The following is a 23,581-nucleotide window of genomic DNA, read 5'->3' as shown; positions in this document are numbered from 1 at the left end:
TACACAGCAGAGGTAATCGTTACGTTTTTCGGAAGTTCATGGTGAAGAATGTTATATTTGTTCCACCAAACACACAACATGATTTTCTGTGGATGGGCACTATGCTCGGCACGGAGAGTTGCTTTTTAGGATGGGCTGAGCCACGTATTCCTCTTCTTCATGTTGACATATAGGCACCATTTCTCGTCACCGGTGACAATGTTCGAAAGGAATTCTTCGAGCCTATCACAAGCCAACCGGTGCCAGGCAAGCAATGACGAACAGATGTTTACTCGTTGATTTTTGTTACTGTCACTTAGTACATGTTGTACCCATATACCTAATTTCTGTACCTTACCCATCGAATGCAAATGGCGTGCAATAGTTGACTGATCACATTAAAAAACTTGCGCCATTTCCCGCATTGTTTGACGAGGATTCTCATGAAACAACCCATACAAGCGATTTTCCTCAAAATCTGATGGTCTTCCAGAATGTGGATCATCAGACAAATCAAACCGTCCTTCTCGAAAGCGGGAAAACCATTTTTGTGCTGTCCTTTCAGCAACTGCTTAAATCCCGTACACTTCACAAATTGTTCTCGCAACTCCCGATGCACTGGACCTCAGTTAAACCAAATACAATACAGACAATACGCGACACTTCCGGATTCAGCCTTGTTAAAATGGGAGACAATTCGCAAGTGGCGCTCCTAATAGCGTGACCTGGAAATTCGCGCTAAATTCAAATATCAATAGAAATGCACATACAGAAATGGATAAATGAATTACGTCTAGAAAGAAAGTGTTATTAAGATATTAACTTCAAAGTTGGTAAATCAATTGTGGATAAATTATTGAAGAATTATCAAAAAAGGCTTTCACGGCCGCAGATCTTATAATCACAGGAATAGAACCAGCTTTTGGGTTGTTAGGCCATGTGCATTTGCAGAGTTTCGCCCAGACGTGCCATTTGGGCTCATCAGCTGGATTGGCACGCCCCTCCAGGACTCTGCTTAGCAGTGGCAGACCAAGCGTATGGTCCCGCCGTGTTAGCAAATAGGGACGTCTGAGCGAAACTCTGCAAATGCACATGGCCTAACAACCCAAAAGCTGGTTCTATTCCTGTGATTATTGAAGAATTATTTAACAGGTTATTATTTAAAGACTGAAATTAGACATATAATCAAGATGTGAAATGGACTGCTGTGAAAGGGCTTGATCTTTCATTTATGTATTACCGGTACTGTTTTAGCTTTAGCATTCCTGCCTGAACTTTTGCGGCTAGATTTGTCTTTTTTTATTTTTTAAATGACACACGTTGTGTCATCACATTAAGACACTTGTCAACAAAATATCAACACATTCCTTGCACACATGATTCAATAAATTAACATTTAAGAGCTGGACAATTTTCCTCTTAACTTGAAGCCTACAAACAGAAAGAAAATCTATACATTTAGCCTCAAATACATTCAAAATCTGCCTATAAGCAATACTTGCCATTACATTAGGGTAAAGCAAATTTGTATTATCATTTTGTTTCAACAAAATATGTACATTTCGTACGTCCCCCATATTTCCTTCAGTGCTTGACAACGCATTACAAATCAATCAATCACTACTGATCTGCATTTAGGGCAATCGCCCAGGTGGCAGATTGTTGTTTTCCAAGCCTTTTCTTAAATGATCGCAAAGAAATAGGAAAATTATTGAGCATTTCCCTTGGTAAGTTATTCCAGTCCCTAACTCCCCTTCTTATAAACGAATATTTGCCCCAATTTGTCCTCTTGAATTCCAACTTTATCTTCATATTGTGATCTTTCCTACTTTTAAAGACACCACTCAAATTTATTCGTCTACTGATGTCCTCCCACGCTATCTCTCCACTGACAGCTCAGAACATACCACTTAATCGAGCAGCTCGTCTCCTTTCTCCCAAATCTTCCCAGCCCAAACTTTGCAACATTTTTGTAACGCTACTCTTTTGTCGGAAATCACCCAGAACAAATCGAGCTGCTTTTCTTTGGATCTTTTCCAGTTATTATAGCATTCCAAGTGGGGTAACTTGGAACAAAAGCAGCTACACACCTATGCATACGCATTTTCCTGAATTAAATCATACCCCACAGATCATCCCTACAACAACACATCGGCACTGAAGATTAACTGCTGTACTATACAATAAAATAAGTTTATTATATTTTAAGCCAATTAAAATATGGGTCGCGCTGGTCAGAAGTTTAGGAAGTACTATAAAAATCTCGTGTCACTGGAAGAATATACATATATGCAAGCACAATATTTACGTACATTTTCTTGTCACGAGAGAAACGGAAGACGCGAATCCTTCTGCACTTCATAGTTATTGCAGCCAAACACAGCACATATCTTTCCACTCATGATGATGAGAGGAGATATAAAGGAATGACATACGCTACTATTTACTTCTGTCAACTTACTGCAAACTCATATAAATAACGCCCAAAATTTCACAAACAAATACACGTGCTTTTATGACAGAATCAGTAACTCCAGGTCACTCCGGGAAATTACAATCAACAATCGCTATCCATCGATATCTCGCAGACGCTAATGTATTATCTCTACCACCACCGTCTCAATCTCTACGGTACGGTAACTTATATAGGATTGAGACGGTGGTGATCTCTATTGTATTTGGTAAAATTCAAAGAGTAAACTGTGTCGGAAATGCTCCCTTACCTCAACTTGACATTTCATATCCGTTTGTCTGAAATATACACAAATGATACGTTGACAATCAAGAAAACCTGTTTTTACAACACACAAACTTCAAACTCAGTTAAAACAATGGAATAACGATAAGCAATCCCTTCACGCCGCATTGTTGCCGACCCAAAAGAATACCACACGAAATTATGCGTCAACCCAATACCTCTTCCCACATTGGTCGACTATGGTAAAGAGCCAAAGGTTACTGGATTAAATCCTAGTGAAGTCAACAGACATTTAAGAGTGTAAAATTTGAGGGACCCCTGTAATTACATTAAAGAACACCGTTTCAGAGGAAAATCCTGTATTTTTGACTTGTTACATAGAAATTAAGGGAACGTTAGTGCCAGGCCCAGGTGCTCAGAGTATGCCAAAAGTACCAGACAGATTTAGAGAATTTTGCAGGTTCTCACTCTTTGGACTACATAGTTCACAAATATTATAACTATGATTTGAAATTTGTATTAAAATGTTAACGAGAAGCCACTCTTACTGCTGAAATATATTAGAACACTAAAATGCTCTTGGGTATTTTTAGTAAAAAATATTTTCCAAACAATTTTAAAACACCAAAAATTGAAAATCAGAAACAAAACAGACAAAGAAAACAGAAAATTCAACTTGACGGAAATATTGATGACTTCTTTGAAATGTCCTATTTCAGAAGCATAAACATGTAAAATTTCATATTTTTACCTTCAGTATTTTAAGATGTATGTACAATGGTATCGTAATGTACAATGGGCATGTTCAACAATGGGATCGAACCTGGAACATGGGTTGTAGTCAGGGTAACCAGATGGTGATAGATTACCATTGTTCACAAGATGAAAGAATCTCAAGATCAATTGGAATCTGTTTCTTGAGAACATATTTCCAAACCATGGAATATAAGGGGAATTTTTGACCCAATAAGAAAATATGCTCGGCCTTCTAGTTATACCCATTTCTAACAAAACATCAATGAAAGTGTTCATTTCAGTCAATGTAATCGGGCTCCACTGCTGTACTCTGGCTTGTGGTGAAAAGACATGATTTCTCAAATCTGTTTGCCTCTGTAGTTATGAGGTTCCATAATTGAGCCGTGAAAATTAAAATAAAAATACGCTATAGGTTAGCGTCTGACAAAGGGGCGTGTCTCGGGCCAGGAGAATCATAATAATCAGGTGAGGGTTGGTATTTTACATCTTGACCTAATTGAATTTCACGGAAAACAGGAAATTCTTGCTGTTGGATATTGTTAGAGTCGTCATCATCATCATCAGTACTGTCACTCAGACGGTCATTACTACTTTCAATGTTTACACTCGGACAATGAGCACGTGATTGACTGTTTACAGAAAACTCGCTGTTATCACTCTAAATAACACTTTCACTTTGCCATTCCTCACTACTTGGAGGAATGAATTCCTCATCCAAGTCTTCATCATTGTCTTCTTCACTAAAAATGATGAAGATATACAGCCAGTTTTTGGTCGTTAACAAAATAACTTCTCCCGCTAGTAGCCATTTTACTCACGCGGCTTGGAGAAAAACACGGACTTTACAAATTCAATGCGTGATAATGAATGAATTTGCGCACCATCTAGCGGCATAGTTAAAATCTAATGACAATTCTCTATGGACTCGACACATAAGATGTTGCAATCTGACGGGCCAAGTTGTACAAACTCGTATAGAATTACGCGCTATCCAAACAACGATATATCGTGGTTGGCACTTTACGCGTATATACGGAACAACGATATATCGTTGTCTGGCTCTCTACGGGTTAAAAACATTGCATCGTTACAGACTTCATACCGGTATGCTTTCCTTTTCTTCGTTCAGTTAAATACAACATTCTTTCTAATTAAAATGGTAAAAACATTATACAATCTAATTTCAGTGACCTTTGTATCATTTGTTAATATCGAGCAAACCTCTTACTCAGTGCAAAGGGGGGATTATCCTTATAATCGAGGACGACATAGTTAGTAATATTTTATTTTACTTGGCAAGATTAAGGCCTTCAGGCCTTCTCTTCCATCTAACCAGGAACTGAAATATACATATATTACATTGTATTACTTACAATAACTAGATTATTAAATTAATAATAATACAAGAATGGTGAGATTACATTAAGATGAAATAAATTAAGATTAAATTCAGATGAAATAAGGTATAATAAATGGATAAATTCTTAAAACTAATATCCTACATGTAAAAAAAAAGAGGCAGTACATAAAATTTGATTTTAAAAACAGATCGGATAAGAATTTTAGACTCTCTACCAGGACATCCATAACAAATGGTTGTAAGTAGCAGCATCAAGTTTATAGATGATCCTTACTGGTGCATAAAATGTCTCCAAAGTGCTTCCTTGAAAGTGCGAACAGCGCTTAACCCTCTGATACTTTCGGGAAGGAGGTTCCACTCACGGCAGGCAATTACTGTGAATGATTTATCGTAGATGGCAGTTCTATGCGTAGGTAAAGCAAGGATGGAATTATTAGCAGATCTGGTGTTAAGACTGACAAGAGGATAGGTATTTGAATTATGAAGTAAGGTAAAATGGCTGTGAAGAATGAAGGATTTTATGGAGATGGCATAGGGTATGCACAGTGCGACGGATTTCTAGTCGGGGCCAAGATAGGTGGTTATATGAAAGAGTTACGTGGTCATAGTACATGGAACAAGAGTTTCTCTTATAATTCTTGTAGGCCGCTGGATATGTTGGTAATTTTAAGTAAGTCTCTGTATAGAAGAGGAGGTTCTATAATAACACTGGTCTGGAAGATTTGAGAAATTCGAAAATACCAAACATTGTACTCACGGGGTCGTGCAATTTGTTCTCCTCCAATCCTTAGAAATGATATGTTACTGAATCCGCACTCTGGACTGTTAAGTAGTGCTGGAACGTCACCAGCATTGGTCTGAGTGCCATGTCCTGAATCCGGCTGGTTATTGATCAGCCCTTGCTCTTCCGGGCAACATACAAGAGGATCTCTGCCTTTGTAGCCGCACATGGACTTTTTTAGGTGATCCGTCGCTCCTGGTTTATAGCGATGATTACGAAGTATTGTTAGCAGTGGTTCACACTGACTGAGGTTTTTGCAGTTTCCCTGACCTTCTTTTGGAGTGGTACAACGATATCCCTCAGCAGACCCTGGAAAAAAGAAGGGAAATTACAATCAACATTTCGATATTCTGATTTTGTATCTCATGTCCATGACCCCTTTGTTGAGATTTACAGTGGCAAGGGACTTCCTCTGAACTATTGTGAATAACACTTCATCTGCTGTTAGGATTGTATCTCAATTTGCAATACTAAAACTCATTATTTTGTTTCTCTAATCCGACAAAACAAACAATACAAACTATTTTAACTTTGTTCAGCAGACTGGGAATACAAAATAGATACCAGTAGTTTAAAGCTGCAGCGAGAAATATGAGATGGTGGTGCTAGAGGGGGTTGAACATTGCAAAAAATCAATTCTGAAACAAAATTTCTGTAAGCGTAAATCTGAATGAATGATTTTGTGATATCATTGATCATTTTCATATGCCGGTACCAAATACACAATCTTAATATCTGAATGCAAGAAATATTTACCAGGTGAAGTTTGATTCACCTCAGTACTAATACCAACATTTCTGTATCGTACACGAAATGTAAGGATATTTAGGGATTTTCTTCGACAGTTTGACATAGTTAGGACGAAAGCACGTCATATGAAATTGTTGGCAGAAACATGGATCTCTCTCATATATAAGCTAGGCATGATCTTCATTCCAGTACTATGAAAGCAGTAGCGGCGATTGGGGTGAGGGGCGAGGGGGGCAGTCGCCTCCCACTTTGTAGAGACAGTTTTTTATTCCATTTTAGCCACCTGACTACTTTTTTAGTTTCAACAGACTGAGGAACCTAAGAATTATTTTAAAAATCACCTGAAACCAGAGATTATAAAAAATCAATTTGTACAATCACTATTGTTTTTTCAGCGAATTCCTTTCTTTAATTTCTTTAATTATTATGGCAATACTTAGCGGAAATACTCACAAACTGTAGTTTGTTGCGGCGAATCGATTCATACAGCGCCGCAGCGTGTAGTATGTGCTGTGTGGGAGAGTAGCGGGGTATATGTTTTGCCAAGGTCACGGGCACAGCCATGATTCACCCTCTTGCCGCTCGCATTCGTCATTCTGGCAGTCTCGCTCAGTAAATCTGTCTGTGTAATTTTATCTAGTGTCTGTAACTTCGTTAGTATGTAGTCAAATACTACATACATTTTAATTGTATAACCACGCCAAATTGTATAATCCCTTCACATGTACGGTATAATTATTTTCCCTTTGGTGAAAGTTTTATTGTATAGCACTATTATTACCGCACTGAAGTTGGTAGACTCAACCTTTACGTCTCTATCGAAATTCGCCCAGAGAGCATTAAGAAGGCTTACCATTTTGTAGCTTATTTTTTTTCAATTTTTATGCCTTATCCCCCCCCCCACTTCTCTACACTAGCCCTTAAACCCGGGTAAATTTTGTTGTCTATAAAATGTTTGCCCCCCCCCCACTCCTAACTCCCAATCGCCATTACTGTATGAAAGTATTGCTTCGAATTAATTTGAACGTCTGTCTGTTAGGTTATCAGCCCAGAGGCTGGTTGAATCCTCGAGTAGCACTACCAGAGGTTATATCGGTATGAGAAATCGCAAAAATCGAACGAAGGGGGTGCTAAAATGGGACGTGCTAAACAAGATGAGTGAAGTAGTTTGCCATTGTTTTCCTCACAGGGTCAGTATGTTTCACTCCATGACTAACACATTTCATCCACGAACCTACTACACTGGTGTAGCAGGAGGAGAAGTGATACTCCCACGTGGCGCGTCCCAGGTGGCGGATAGGGGGTCCTAACCGGCTAGCCGGCGGACTAGAGCGAAATAAAATAGCTCTCGAGGACCAAACACACAACCCCCTGTGAGTTGGGTCCGCAGACGAAGAATACACCCACGGTATTCCCCGTCTGTCGTAAGAGGCGACTAAAAGTGGCGACCAAGGAATGATCAAATTAGAACCACGAGACTACTTGTAATTAGTACCATCGCGCAGGGAATACCATGGGTCGCTTTTACTTGCGCGTAGTATCACCATGTTCGGTACAAAATAGGTTTGTGATTAGTAGCGACAGTGTGTAAATCAGGGTGAGTTTTACAGTACCCGTAATTAGTACCTATGGTTAGTACCCACTATGTGAGGAACTTTTTTTTTTTTTTTTTTTGCTAGTGGCTTTACGCCACACCAACACAGATAGGTCTTATGGCGACGATGGGATAGGAATGGGCTAGGAGTTGGAAGGAAGCGGCCGTGACCTTAATTAAGGTACAGCCTCAGCATTTGCCTGGTGTGAAAATGGGAAACCACGGAAAATCATCTTCAGGGCTGCCGACAGTGGGATTCGAACCCACTATCTCCCGGATGCAAGCTCACAGCTGCGTGCCACTAACAGCACGGCCAACTCGCCCGGTATGTGAGGAACACTACGGGATAGTACGAGTCCCTGTGGTTAGTACAATTATGTGCGGAACACCATAGGTTTGCATTGCCTGTAAATGACGCTGCAATGCGAGAAACACCGTAGGTCTGTGTTACCTGTGTGAATTACCGTAATGTGTGGAATACCTCGAGTCTACGCTACTTATGACTAGTACCGCAACATGACAAATATCATGGTTCTACTTTCCCCGCGATAAGTACCATTATGAGGAGCCGATGACCTGGATATTGGACCCCTTTAGACAACAAGCATCATCGATTCAGGATTGTGTTTTAGAAGCAGTCCCTTGGTCAGTAATACTACTGTTTTACGCTAGCTTCTGGGAATGTAATGCATTGCGGGTCGGATCCAGTGATTGTTTTACGTTCATATCCATCCATTCATTCTTCGTCCTCACGTTTTGAATTCTGGTCAGTGGAGGATTTTGGACCTTTAAATTGTCATAACATTTCGTACCACTAGGGGCTGACGACCCAGATGTTAGGCCCCTTTAAGCAACAAGCATCATCATCATCATCATTATCATCATCATCATCATCATCATCAACAACACCTTTCATGACACTCAGACGCAGAAGTCGTGCTCTGAATGTTATTTACTCAACACCATCCATATCTCAGCGGCTTTTATACTGTCACAGCCATAAATGGGACTGCGACTTCGGTGGTGGTTATATTTTGCACTGGCCTGTGCCAAAGGACAGACGCAAAAATATTGCACCTACCAAGAAATTGCAACACCCGGGACATTTTCAAACATTCCCTTTGGCTATGAAAGTATAAGTAATGATTAAACTTTGTAGTTATTCCTGTCAAGAGACTTCCTCTTGGTCTCTTTCAATAGCTACAGTACAGAGATTTTACTTTTTCTGTATCCATATGTAAATATACTGCTACTGGAAAACTCAGCTATATCTAGGACAATAAGCATTTCTTTATTTCCCTCCTTGCTGATGAAGATACATATGTGACGTTTTGTGAATAATACTAATAGGTGGTCAAAAGAGCATAGCAAGAAATGTAAAACTTAAGATTCTGTGCAATATTCAATGTATCTGTTATTTGCCTGTAGGTAGCTTTGAAATGTGGTGCTGGAGGAAAATGTTAAGGATTCCTTGGACAGCTCATCGCACGAACACATCAATCCTGAACCAACTTCAGATAAAAGCTCGTCTATCGTGTAAGGTCTCTCAGCGGATTGTACGCTACTTTGGACGTATAATGCGCCGAGATGGTAGTCTTCAAAAGCTGATTGTTGAGGGCAAAGCCCAGGGAACCAGACAACGAGGACGAATACCAACGCGATGGATTGATATGGTGAACGGCCCCCTACAGTGTTCTCTCAGAGTAACCACATTGAAAGCTTTAGGTAGGGAAGAATGGCGGAGTATGGTTCATCAGCTAGAGGGCTGAATATTATGATAGTCACGACGCCTCAGTCATGAGGCAAAACGAAAAAGAAGAAGAAGAAGAAGCACCACTTCCCTTTGGTGTATTGCGCTTCTCACTTGTGCTACCAAATGGCCTCCGGACGTCCCCTGGTAGCTACGGTGTGTGTGGGGATGAGGGAGTGAGGGTGCACTAGACATGATGGACGATGTTTTTATATTTTGCTTGTGTTTAGTGGCAGCGTAGTCCCGCATTCTGCAGCTTAGTCCTGCACCAGTGTATTTAATCACATATCTATTAGACAAGGTTTAATACAGTTACGTAAATTTTACCGTTATTAATTATATATCCCTTCTTGTATCCTGTGAGAGAACCGGCCTCATGGCAATACAGTCCACTTCGTAATATTTAAATACTGTAAGTTTTAATCATAGTCCTCCGAGCCGGATGCATAGGAGGTGTACTTTAACATTCACGTATTGTGCATACTGTGAACTAAGTCTGGTCTCAAGAGTGTTGTGACTGTGACCCAACATACGCTTGTAGCATATCGGCCAGTTGTTCGAACGTGTGTTTGGAAGCAATCATCTTGCGGCGTGACGCCACGTTCATTGCGCTGACACTGGATCCAGCATCATTGCGAACTCATCAGCAGAATCAACAACTGGTAAGCTCAATTCATATACTTCCTTTCATTTGTCAAGTCCTTGCACACAATGGATCCTGATATTAGAACGTCATTAATAAAGAAGCGTGGAATCATGAAATTGAAGGTAAGCAACATAAAAAGTATACGGTACCAATTCTTTAACTGGTCATATTGATAAATTCAGTGTTAAGGTTAGACTTGATGTTTTACAACAGGCGTGGCAGGATTATACTGTCGTGCATTATCAACTAGAAACAGAAGATGATGACTCCCAACATCATGCAAGGGACAGGGAACAATTCTCAGAAGTGTACTATGATATGCAGTCTCATATGACGAGATTAATCGAAGATCAAGAGGGCAGTATTTTTTTCTGTGGGCTCACGCAAGACTGATGTAAAACTGCCGCCTATAAAAGTGTCTGTTTAATAAAAAAATATTGACTTCAGACACTTTTATGACGCATTTAATTCTTTGGTGATCAATAATGATACTAGAGATAAGATTCTGAAATATTATTATTTATTGTCAACAGTATCAGGTGAAGCACATAAGTTAAATGACAACTTGCCGGTCACTGCTGACAATTTCCATATTGCCTGGATTCTGATCTGTGAGACATATGACAATCCATGATCAGTAGCCAATACACACATTGTTATCACAACTAAGGATTGTCCTCATTCCCTACGCATTTTATTAAGTAATTGTTAGAGTAACTTAAATGCTATTGAAGCAATAAAATTGTCAACTCCACTACACGAACTAATCATTTCTCAGCTGAATTTAGATAAGTTTGATGCCAACAAAAGGAAAGACTGAGAACTCATGTTATCAGTAAAACAATCTCCACCACTCAACGAATTTCTACAATTCTTAGAGAAAGGGTGTCATGCCTTATAATTAATTATATTAACTAACATGCTTAGCATTGTCCGACAAGAGAAGACAAAACCTACGTTTCACTTAATAATGCATCTATAGTCTGTAAGCTCGCTCAACCTATCTGTAAATGTGGAAGATTTAGGGACATTAGTGCCCAAGAAAAGTTAGACATTGTTAAGGAACATAAATTGTGTTTCATTTGCTTGGCTAGTGGGCGCAATGCTATTAATTGTCCATCGCTTAATGTGTACCGTCAGTGTGGCAAGGCACATCATACCTTTGTCCATCGGCATCAACGAGCTAGAATAACATAGAGAGGCGGAAGCGCTGCCTGGGTGAACCTAATAGAACGAACGTCCGCCATGTTTCCTGTTGTCACACAAGCAAGGGGGCATGGCCTTTAAATGACGAAAAGTGTAGAAAATGCGCATTTTAGAATCGCTGGGGGAGAATTAAAGTCCGTTGCCGAAAGCTTGAAGCATGAAAGCGAATACCGCCACTTCATCATATTGCGGCACGAGGCCAACATCACGATCAGTTGATTGTAGGGTAGTTCGAAATCATCGCACAGTGACATACGAATAGGCCTCGAGATCGGAACAAGAGCGTTACCCTGCTTGGCTGTTGTGGCTAGAATAAAAACGATGGGCATAAATATTTATGACAGGAAACCTTAAAATCATAGGGACCTATAATAGGTTACAACCTCATTCTGTTCATATTTTTAAAATTATTGCATCCTCGTGAGTACTGTGTTCCTTTCTTAATCTGTTTACCCTCCCGGGTTGGTTTTTCCCACGGACTCAGCGACCACATCAAGGACAGTGTTCTGGAGCGTGGGACATTGGGTCGGGGGATACAAATGTGAGGGAGGGCTGCACCTGCTATGCTGAACAGGGGCCTTGTGGGGGGGGGAAGAAGCGGCCGTGGCCTTAAGTTAGGTACCATCCCGGCATTTGCCTGGAGGAGAAGTGGGAAACCACGGAAAATCACTTCGAGGATTGCTGAGGTGGGAGTCGAACCCACTTCTACTCAGTTGACCTCCCCAGGCTGATAGAATCCCGTTCCAGCCCTCGTACCCCTTTTCAAATTTCGTGGCGGAGCCGGGAATCGAACCCGGGCTTCCAGGGGTGGCAGCTGCTCACGCTAACCAGTACACCACAGAGGCGGCCCATGAATACTTTACCACAATAATCGTTTAGTGTAATTATTTATTATAATATAGGGGGGATATCATGTTTCTCCCATTACCATATCATACTGGGATTACTAGCTTGAAAGTTGTCCATTATGAAGTGTGGCATAGTTTTAAAAACCAAGGCAACAGACATCTACAATAAAGGCTGTATACATTTCAAAAATAGCAGTAAAATACTTTATTGACCATACTTGGTGTACGTTTGAACGAAATAAGTGATTTTTTGTGGTTACGTTTTCTTGGTGGTGGGCGTTCCATTTCCTTTATTTGTAAATGTGAATGAAAATTAAATAGGGCTGGAAATGTACAGAGCATAAGCAACTGAATTGATTGGGATACCATTTATCTCTTTTCGCCCTCACTACGCATTGTTCAGTTAATTCCTTGTTCTTTAAACGAAATCTGAAGCAAAATTCGACAAATAATTACCGTGGCTATACATACATTCGCTAAGTAAACAATAAAATGGATTTAATTACAAACAGAAATTACAAAAAGGAATATCGGCTGTAATTCAGTAATACTTACTTAAAGTACGATATATCCTTGGTTTTATTACTCCGATTAGTACAACCATACGCTGAGCTCACGGCTGGCATTCTTGAAAGCGAGAATCTATCTTTTCACTTCTTAAAACTTAGGGAATTAAATTGGCATGCACGATCTCCCTGTCACCTCAACATATGCTCTCGCGCCAATTCGCTTTGTTTTGACAACCGTTAACATGGCTGCCCCTTATCAACTTGCTTCAAGCAGGGAGCGCTGATGTCAGGTATACAGCCCCTCTATGTTATTCTAGCTCGTTGATCGGCATCATACACGGTCTGCCATGCTAGTAAGTGCCGAGAATAGTACCGAGTCGGATTCGTCACAAGACTCACGCGAAGGATTCGGATCCTATTGTTCCTTTAAACCTAAGCCTTCTGCTCATGTGCTTGCTACAGCCATTGTCATGGTTCGTAATCAGTTAGGACAACTTCACAAATGCAGAGCTTTTCTAGATTCTGCATCACAAACTTTCATCACAGAATCCTTGGTTCAGAAGCTCCCGCTGAAGAAGTCTCGCATATCGTTTCCAATCCAAGGGATTAATGAGGCAATGTCCGAGTCGAAACATTCAGTATCTCTGCACTTACAGTCTACTGCAAGCATTACAAGGCAACCGTCTCTTGTGATGTGCTACCACATATTACGGAAGACATGCCATCTGTGAAGCTCTGCTATGATGATTGGGATCTTCCAGATGACATTCAACTCGCGGATTCCAACTTCCATCAGCCAGGAGAAATAAATTTAATTCTAGGTACTGAAATCGTTTTAGAAATTTTGCGTCGTGGGAAGATGTCCAAACCAGGCAACTACAAAGTGCTGCAATAAACAGAGCTTGGATGAATTCTGTCCGGAACAATAAATGCATCGAGCACACCGTCCTCAATTGTGCAGCCGCAACGCTCATTCTTAATCCGTGGAGAAACCTCAGTGGATGATCAGCTTCAATGGTTCTGGGTACTAGAAGACTCCCAAATAAACCTCTAACTCTTGAAGAGATGAGATGCGAAGAACACTTTACTCACAACACAACGAGAGATTCTACAAGGTCACTACATTGTCCGCCTTCCTCGTCGCTCAGAAGTGGGTCCGGTAGGTGACTCATACTCACACGCAAACCAGAGGTTGCTACAGTTTCAACGTCGTCTGTAGAGACAACCGGATGTTCGGTGTGCCTACAATGAAATCATGTCGGAATATGAGAAACTAGGTGACATGGCAGAAGTTCCAGATTATGACAGTTCCGAAGGGGAAGTGTTATATTTGCTGCACCACCCCGTCTTCAAGGACGCAAGTAGCTCAACGAAAACTCGAATAGTTTTCGATGGTTCTGAGCGATCTAGCAACGGACTGTCATTCAACGACACATTAATGGTAGGCCCCCACATACAACAGGATCTTTACTCCATTATTTTGCGTTTCCGGATGCAGCCTGTAGCATTTTCTGCTGGCAACTGAAAAATGTACAGGCAGTTTTACGTGCACCAACTAGACTCTCCACCCCAGCGCATCCTCTGGAGACCACTCCCAGATCAGAAGATTAAGATCTATGAATTGACAACGGTAACGTACGGTACTAGTTGTGCACCATTTACTGCAACATGCGTTCTTCAACAACTAGCTGATGATGAAATGTAACAATTCCCATCAGCATATCAAATCCTGAAGAGAGACTTCTGTGTCGATGACTTAATCACTGTGACTGGAATTCTCGAAGAAGCTGTACAAGTACAAGAATGTTTAATCGCCTTGCTCGAGAAGGGCAGGTTTGAGCTTCGAAAGTGTTCAGCCAACCGTAGTGACCTTCTAGAAAGAATTCCACCCGGCTGTAAGGAAACTCAAGATTTGATTTCACACGATACACAGGATAGTGCCGATACCCTCGGCCTACTTTGGAACCCGTCAACAGAGCACTTCCTGATAAGAATCATTTCAAGAACTATAGATAACGAGATCCCTTCTAGGCACCTTATTACTAAGCGTGAGGTCACTTCCATAGTTGCCCCTACATTTATCCTTTGGGACTTATAAACCGAGTTGTTATTACATATAAGGTGTTTTTGCAAGACCTATGGGACTCTGGTTTGGGCTGGGATGATCCGTTCTCAGATGAACTGCAGGATAAATGGCTCAGCCTTGTCAACCTTCTACAACACTTGAACTACATTATAATTGAGCGTCTTGTAGTTCCTCATCTCACTTCCAACATACGCTTCATGGATTTTGTGACGCTAGTAAAATAGCATATGGAGCTTGCTTCTATATTCGTACCATGGATGTTCACGGCACAATCAAAAGTAAACAGTTATGCGCCAAATCAAGAATGGCTCCAATGAAACGGATCACTCTGCCCTGACTGGAACTCTGTGGAGCAGCATTACTCGCAAGATTAACTGAAAGGGTAGTTCCTGTTGTTGGACTCGACATCCATAGCATTCATTTATACTCTGATTCTATGATTGTGCTCGCCTGGATAATGAGCACACCCACCTGCTGAAAATCATTTGTAGCTAACAGAGTGTCTCAGATTCAGCAGCAGACCAACATGGAATCCTGGAGACATAAATCGACGCACGATAATCCTGAAGATCTAACGTATAGGGGCGCAGATTCTGCAGCACTTCAGTCAGCGCCATTGTGATGGAAGAGCCCGAAGTGGCTCAAAGAACAGAACGAATTCTGGTTAAATTCAGCTTCCAGAGACTTTCCTCAAGACTTGTCTGAAGTACGACCAGTCACCTCACTGCTAACTACTACAGGAGCCTCCGAGGGTGTAACCGAAAGATATTCCTCTTATAGTAAATTAGTCCGAATCGTTGCTGATTGCAAGCGCTTCGTCCTTAACTGCCGCAACCCTCAACACAAACACTTCAAGCCTGGCCTGTATTAGACTGATTCAGCAGATCAGCTACTCACATGAGGTCGCAGCCTCAAGCAGGGGATATCCAATCTCCCATAAGAGCAAGATTTTATGTCTAAGCCCTTTTCTGGGTGAAATGCAAATTCTGCGAGTTGGAGGAAGACTTGTCAACTCAGATCTAACCTACGATAGGAAGTATCAAATAATCATCACTTCTAAACATCATTTCACTCGCCTATTCATTCATTATGAGCATCACAGTCTTCTCCACGCTGAGATTTAGCTGCTGCTTACATACTTACGATCAAGGTACTGGATTCCCAGAACAAGACAAACCATTCGGTCAGTCATCCACAAATGTATGCAGTGTTTTTCAGGCTTAAGGCAAAGAATGCAAGTCAACTCATGGGCCAACTACCAAAGGCTCGCATCCAGATGTCTCGTCCATTCCTGTACTCAGATCCTGACTGATGTTAAAATAGGATCCAGGAAAAATCGATCTACAAATTTTATGTTGCGATATTCGCCTGCTTCAGCACGAGAGCCGTACATATCGAACCTGTTACAGGTTTGACATCTCAGGCATTCATCGCAGCCATCAGATGATTCGTTTCCCGTCGTGGACATATTTAAGATCTCTACAGTGATAATGCTACAATATTTGTCGGGGCTAATAAGGAACTACAGCAAATGCTGAGGGACGAACAATTCAACAAAGAAATAAGCAATCATGCTGCAGCATCAAAATTTAAATGACACTTGATTCCGGCACGTTCACCACACTTTGGCGGAATATGGGAGTCCGCAGTGAAGGCGATGAAATTCCACTTCCATCGGATAGTGGGTCAAACAATTTTAACCTACGAAGAGTTGATTACATTACTCACGCAAATTGAAGCATGCCTCAATTCTAGACCATTGTGTGTATTATCCGATGACCCTACTGATCCTTCTATTCTGACACCTGGTCACTTTCTTATTGGAGCTCCACTCATGTTCATCCCTGACCCTGATATGACTGAGTCTCATCCAAACAGACTGTCACGCTGGCGACACATTCAGCAGTGCAGCAGCACTGGTGGTGTCGATGGTCCACACTCTGCAACAGAGGAAGAAATGGTCAACGTCGCATCCGAATCTTCAAGCAGGCACACTTGTTCTGCTGAAGGAAGATCACCAGCCACCTTTCCAGTGGAAGAATGGCATTATTGAGCAGGTGTTTCCAGGAAGGGACAATTTAATAAGAGTTACCGACGTCAGATGCAATTTCAGTATCTAGAGGCGTACTATCACGAAGCTAGTGCCTTTGCCTCCTCCTTAAGTATTCTGTGCATATTGTCATATAGTTCTGTTTTGAACAAGTTCAACGGGGTAGAGGATGTGTAATATTCAATGAATCTGTTAATAGCCTGTAGGTAGCACCACTTCCCTTTGGTGTGTTGCGCTTCTCTCTGGCGCAAACAGATGGCCTCGGGACGTACCCTGGCAATAGCTCTGGACGAAGTTTTTATATTTTGCTTGCGTTCAGTGGCAGCTTAGTCCTGCATCAGTGTATTTAACTACATATAGTGTATGTATTAATTGTTCACATGACAAGGTCTAAAATACAGTTATGCAAGTTTTACCGTTATTAATTATTTATCGCTTCTTGCATCCTGTGAGAGAACCAGCCTCATGGCAACACAGTCCGCTTCGTAATCTTTAAATATTTTCAAGTTTTAATAAGGTTCATTAACGTTAGGGATATAAAAATATAAACATCTGAAATAAGTGAAAATGTGACAGTCAGAACTGTGGAATATCCCTGAGGTGCTAATATATTTAGTTCAATGCATTTTAAGTTTTAACTCTGAATCATAATTGTACTGGGCGGTGCACCCTTATGCCGCAGTTTTAAATCTTGCGCCAATAAATCCTCTACAGGAGAAACCCTGAAACTGGATCCATTCATTAGTTTTCTCAGAAGATGTCACTACCGTAAATTTTGTGAACACAAAGTTGTCAGTACTGTGTGAATTTCATCTTGTTTTGTTTTCCATTCATCAAGAAGTGTGGACATTCTCTTATAGATGTCTCTACTAAAAGCTATGACCATGCACCCTGGTGCGAAGTGGAAGAACTTTATTTGAAGAAATTTTGGTATTCACAAGTTTGTTCTTTACTAAACTTTGTTTCTTTCATTTGTGGGTTGGCAATATTAATCTTTTCTTTCCCCTCAGTTTTTAAGGTAACCAATCAATAATTTCTGTAATAAACTTTCAGCCAATCGTGTCTTTCTTCTTCAATTCTGATGTGTAACTTTTAGCCAGCCAATAAAAGCCTGTGGGTGTGGCTGTTTTATTCATGAAAGTTCTCGAATTTTCCTCGAGGGTATAAAAACTGCTGATTTTCTTGTCTCTCGGCCACATCATCACATTTAACTTAGTGTGTGGACATGTAGCAGGAGGCGGGAAGCGCCCCTTTCATCAGGCAGCAGAACTTCAATAAGGTAATGGTCATTTAACATCTTTATTTCTTGCTAGCTCAGCAGTTCAACCCGCGGGGAAGGTCCGAAAGCTTTTACAAATGTAACCTATCTTTTCAAAATTTAAATTCTGCCGGCTTATGTAAAACTTAAACTGTAACTGTAATTCGGGGATAGAGATTGCTTTACCCTCTCGAGCTCCCCTTCATTTTGCCTTGAGGTGACTACGTTTTGGTAACTTTTTCTTCCTTAACACGTTCCCTGCGGCAGTGAATTTCGATGACTTAATGTTACGTCGTATCGGCCCACCGGTGACCCGATGCTGCCTTTAGTTATTATCGGTTCGGGTCACCGGTGACCTCACGAATTTGACTTTGTTTACTCCCTAGTATGAAATCCTAAACAATGCAAGTGCACTTGTTGTGTGCGTTATTGTTGAGGAGACATTCCAGCGTATTTACCTGTGCGACAGTGTTCCGATTCAACAATTCTGTGAAACAGAAATGACCCCGGAAATAATTGGGTCACCGGTGGGCCGATCAAAACTAGCAGTATGCCTCGATCCTTTACTTCAATTGGAACACTATGTTGCCATTAGTTAACAGAAATTCGTAACTGGGACGTAGTTACTTACTTCGCAATTCTGGGAAGTTCGCACCGACGGATAAGAGTAACATGTTTCGGGGCACATGGTGACCCGAACCGCACGGAACGTATTAATGTATTAAATTTTCTTATACGAGTCACCTCCATAGTTTGGGAATAGCCCCTGGTTCATCGGCCTAGTGCCTCTTAGGTTTTTATAAGCTTTCATGTAGGAGTGCAAGTACACGCCTCCATTCTACTTGGTGTTGCGGGCCATTTACTTAACCTTTTCTTGTCGGCTAAGGCCCAGTAGGTTGGGTACAAGATACCCCTGTTTCACTGTAAGTTGTGCCTTGATGGCAATCATGTGTAAAAGTCTGGTATTGCCTTTAATAGGCATGAAAAATTGAGAGCGGGTCAGCTCTTTCTAGTATTTGGATATGTACCTCTAGGAGGCCTGATATTGCTAGGTGGGAGCAAGTGCTCCATGTTATTAGGGGTTTTCTGCCCTTTGGTAAATATGTGGTTGTGAGCTGAGAGCTCAGAAATTGTAAAAAGTGGGGCTTGAAGCCCAGATCGTTAATTTGTCTCTAAATCTTGGCTTTCCTGGTTTTGTACCTGATTATTTGTTGATTTGTTGTTATTTGTTGAATGCTCAAATTCTATGTGAAAATTGTTAAGTTTTGATATTTTCGAAAATATAACCTTTAATGCAATTTTAATTCATATCTCAGCTTTGTGGATAGACCCCTTCCAGCCCGCACCTTCTTTCACCTCTGCATTCCACGGGTAGCACCGTAACAATAATGTTAAAATTTCTCGTGTATTTTACAAATGAGGCTATTGGTACCAAAAGGAGCAATCTCCACCTTCCTGCACTTTACAGTGGGAGTGATTTTTTACCTAATGCATTTCTGTTCGCTCTATCTGGGTGATTTTTGTCTTATATACAAAACAGACAGGCTGTGAGCGAGTAATCATAGAAAACTTACCATATAATTAATGGTCAATTAAGTATTTTCAATTGTATTTCGGAGATTGTCCCTTTTGATATAAATTTTCATGTTTTCGTGGATATTGCTCTTTTTGCTAATAACTTACAGAATTGTGATACCTACACTATTTTTCTTTACACTAGATTGAAAGGTCAAGAATGTCACTATAATGTACTGTACATTTATTTAAGAGTTAAAAAAAAGTGATGAATAATATTACCTAGACTGAAAAACGGAAGATCACCAGCACGAAACACATCAGTTTAGATTTGCAAACAAACTTATTATAAATACATTCAATGTAGGGTACAATAAAATTTTAAAAATTAACATTATCCTTCAGATAGTCAGTAAAAAGAAGGAAGAGAAGTCTGTAAACTAAGGATAGCTGTTATAATAAAGTGCCCTGAGGTTATGATCAGTTCATATTGTACCAGGAAGGCCTAGGTCCTGGTCCATGTTAATTGAAAGAAATGTTATTTCCAGCATTAAAGATCCGACCGACGTACGAACATCCATGTAAAGAATGTTCCAGTATGTGCCAGACCCTACGAGTGCGCTAGGCGGAGTCAAGTGACGTCACCTGTCGCTCGAAGCTCACCTCCCCTAGAGATATTTCTCGAAAGAATTTTTCTTTTAACAGCTTTTTAACGCCTTAACCAATTTCAACGGGACAAACGCTGACTTATAGCAAACATCATAAAAGTTAATCCCTGTAAATTTCAAATTAATTCATCAAACGGTTGTTGAGTTATAATAATTTAAAGTCTCAACGAAATTACGTAATCACGGTCACATGGCCGAGAGAGCCGCCACCCCTCCCTGCGCTGGTATCTATATATGTCAAGGCCAGACAACCCGCAAACCAGTACAAGGACAAGCAGACAGCTGTGTGAGTGAGACAGTGAAGAGACCGGCCCGCGTACAGTATGTTCGCGCAGTCACGGTAGAAGTACTTTCCGTCGTATTTCCGGAACGCGAAATTCTATCACCGATAGAATTATTAAAGGACGTCGCACTGCAGTTAGTATATCGCGTCGCGATTACAATATAATCCTAAAGACATTTAAGACTGTAACACGAGTGAACTTATTGGAGTACAAATATTAACTATTTCATTACGTGTGGACTTAGGTAACTTCAAGTAACATTGAACTTCTACAGAGCCTAATATTTAGAATCACCAGAACTCATTTCTTCTCGAGTATTGCATTATATTTCTTTATTCACGTCACATCAATATAAGACTCACAGTAGTAATTTGAGTGAAAAAGTAAGAACTTTTCTAAGTTAATATAACATTATAATAACAGGATTAGCAGAAAATAATCCCTAGTAACTTAATGACTGTGTTCAAAGACTGTGCTTATCGACTTGCTTTTTTTTTCAAGTGTGAACTGTGTGATTATGAACGTTTCAATAACGACTGTAAATAGTATTTCGTACAGAAAAGACTGTGATTCTTCATACGCCATAAATAGTGTTCAACAGCGTCAGTGATAACTACTCGCACTAAGTGAATTTTCGTGTGCGAAAATCACCCGAACAAGCTACAACTCGACGTGATCCAGTTCCAGCTGTCATCACCTCATCGGGAACGTCAACATCGCCGATCCTGATTCTGCATGGAACATTCCAGATGTCCATCCTTCGACATTTTGTAGCAACAGTTCTTGTCATAAGTGAGTAACAAACTGACTAAACTTTTTCATTTATTTTGAACAGTGAAACTTCAGTGTCGCGTGTGAACAATTTTCATAATTTCTCAAAAGTGATAAATTTAATTTCAGTTTCATTTCTCGTAGAAAGACTGTAGGCTTTCAAGTGTGCTATATATCGAGAATGACGAACTGAGAACTGAAAACTTTTAATAATTTCTCATATCCATTTACAATTATAAAAGTGTGCTTAGGTTTAAAAAGACTTTAGGTGGAAATTCTCACATAGGAAAGACTTTGAAACCAATGATATTTATGCCATTTTTTTCAAGAAGATTATTTTCAACATTTAATTTCAATACAAAATTTGAGTCAACAATCATACCGCAGGGTGAAAAATTAATAAATTGTTAAAAAAAAATATTTACCATCTATTATTCGCTCTGCGAGACTATCCTTCTCTGTATCGGCTCCAAAACCAAGTTCCACTCCCTGAGGTCCTACTCATGCCCTTTGCCCACAACTCTTCCTGGTACAGAGAGGATAGTATAATAATAGATGGCGCCCAACGTGGGGCTCGATTTTGGAGCCGTACTATCATAATAGATGACGTCGCAATTTCAAGGACTCGATTTTGAAGCCGTGCTATAATAATAAATGATGCACTTGTAATAATCGCAACATTCAGGGTTCGATTCAAGTCATTATATCTTGAGCACAGGATTCGACTGCAAAGAACTTGTTGTATTTGACTTATTCGAATATTCCGGAAACATGGATAACTTACTTGCAGCAATCGAAGCTCTCAGGCTTAGCATTAATGATCAGAATGCTAAGATTGATAGGTCTAATAACCAGATAGCACAAATACAGGCGCAGATGGTAGAGTCTAATAACCAATTGCAGACTCAAATAATCGAGTCTAATTCCCAATTACAGGCTCAACTTCAACAACAAATACAGGCACAAAATACTCAACTTCAAGCGCAGTTAACTGAGTCAAATAGTAAGGTTGAAGACTTAACTTCTAAAATTGACAGGACCTTGGACACTAAGTTTGCTGAAGCGGATAAAGTCATTAACAAAAGACTCACTGAATCTAGTGCCCTTATCGAGCAACGATTCCGTGAAGCTGGAACTCGCCTCGAAAAGAAACTTACCGATTCTAGTGCACAAGTCGAAGCTACATTGAAAAACATGCGGGATCAGTTTGTTGAAAACTTAGAGTCTATTAAGGAAGAAATAAAGACAGAGGTCGTCAAGTCTTTAGACAAAGATCTTAGAAATGTTCTTCCTTCCGTTCAAGCATTTTCCACTGAACTCAAAGATTTACGGACTGAATTTCAAGAATCCCATGGTAACATCTCACAAACCCAAGCAAAGCTAGCTCAGGTACAGGAAACCTTGCGAGATGCATTAAAGAGCGACGTGGGTAAATTACGAAGCGAGATAGGATTAATTAAGAGCACGCAAGGAGAACTCGACAAGCGTATTACAGGACAGCTAGACAGTACGCATACCCAGATAGCTGCTTTCTGTAAAGACGTACAAGTCATTAAAACTGACTTGAGAAATGAAATAAAAAGTTTAGACACCTCAATTAATTCTAAAATTAAAAATTTGTCCGAAGAAATGAATCAAATTAAACTTAAAGAACATACAACTGACGTCACAATTCCTGGTTCGTCGAGGGAAATACACAACACAACAACCCTTATTAAAGTACCAGATGACAAACCAGTCAAATTTTCAGGACGTGATGAGTACACTGCTCGAGAATTTTTGTTAAATGTCGACGATTACCTGGAGGAGAATAGGGTAGAGGACGATAGGAAACTTAGAGTAGTATCCAAACTTCTAGAAGGACGAGCCTTATCATGGTTCATAGCTTTTAAGAGCAACTTTAAAAACTATGACGACTTTAAACAGGCACTTCTTAAACGCTTTTGGGATTCCGAAAGACAGCACCTTGTCAAGATGCAACTCTACTCTAGCAAATACAATACTTCAGTCAATACTTCCCGATATTCAGATTACTGTCTAATGCAATTAAAGAAGCTCCAGTTTTTAGATCC

The 23,581-nt window shown here is 40.3% G+C and overlaps 1 protein-coding gene across 1 annotated transcript in view; it reads right to left on the bottom strand.

Annotated features, from left to right (window-relative positions):
- LOC136884951 (venom protease) overlaps window positions 1-23,581 on the bottom strand; it is a 138,096-nt gene that overhangs the window by 66,133 nt on the left and 48,382 nt on the right. The window contains exon 3 of the mRNA XM_068230011.1: window positions 5,551-5,883. Coding sequence (XP_068086112.1) covers window positions 5,551-5,883 — 333 coding nt within the window. The remainder of the gene's footprint in view (window positions 1-5,550; window positions 5,884-23,581) is intronic.

The sequence above is a fragment of the Anabrus simplex genome, chromosome 13, assembly GCF_040414725.1.
Source record: "Anabrus simplex isolate iqAnaSimp1 chromosome 13, ASM4041472v1, whole genome shotgun sequence".
Classification (NCBI taxonomy): Eukaryota; Metazoa; Arthropoda; class Insecta; order Orthoptera; family Tettigoniidae; genus Anabrus; species Anabrus simplex.
The sequence above is the reverse complement of the archived record's forward strand: the minus strand, read 5'-3'. Positions and strand labels throughout refer to the sequence as shown.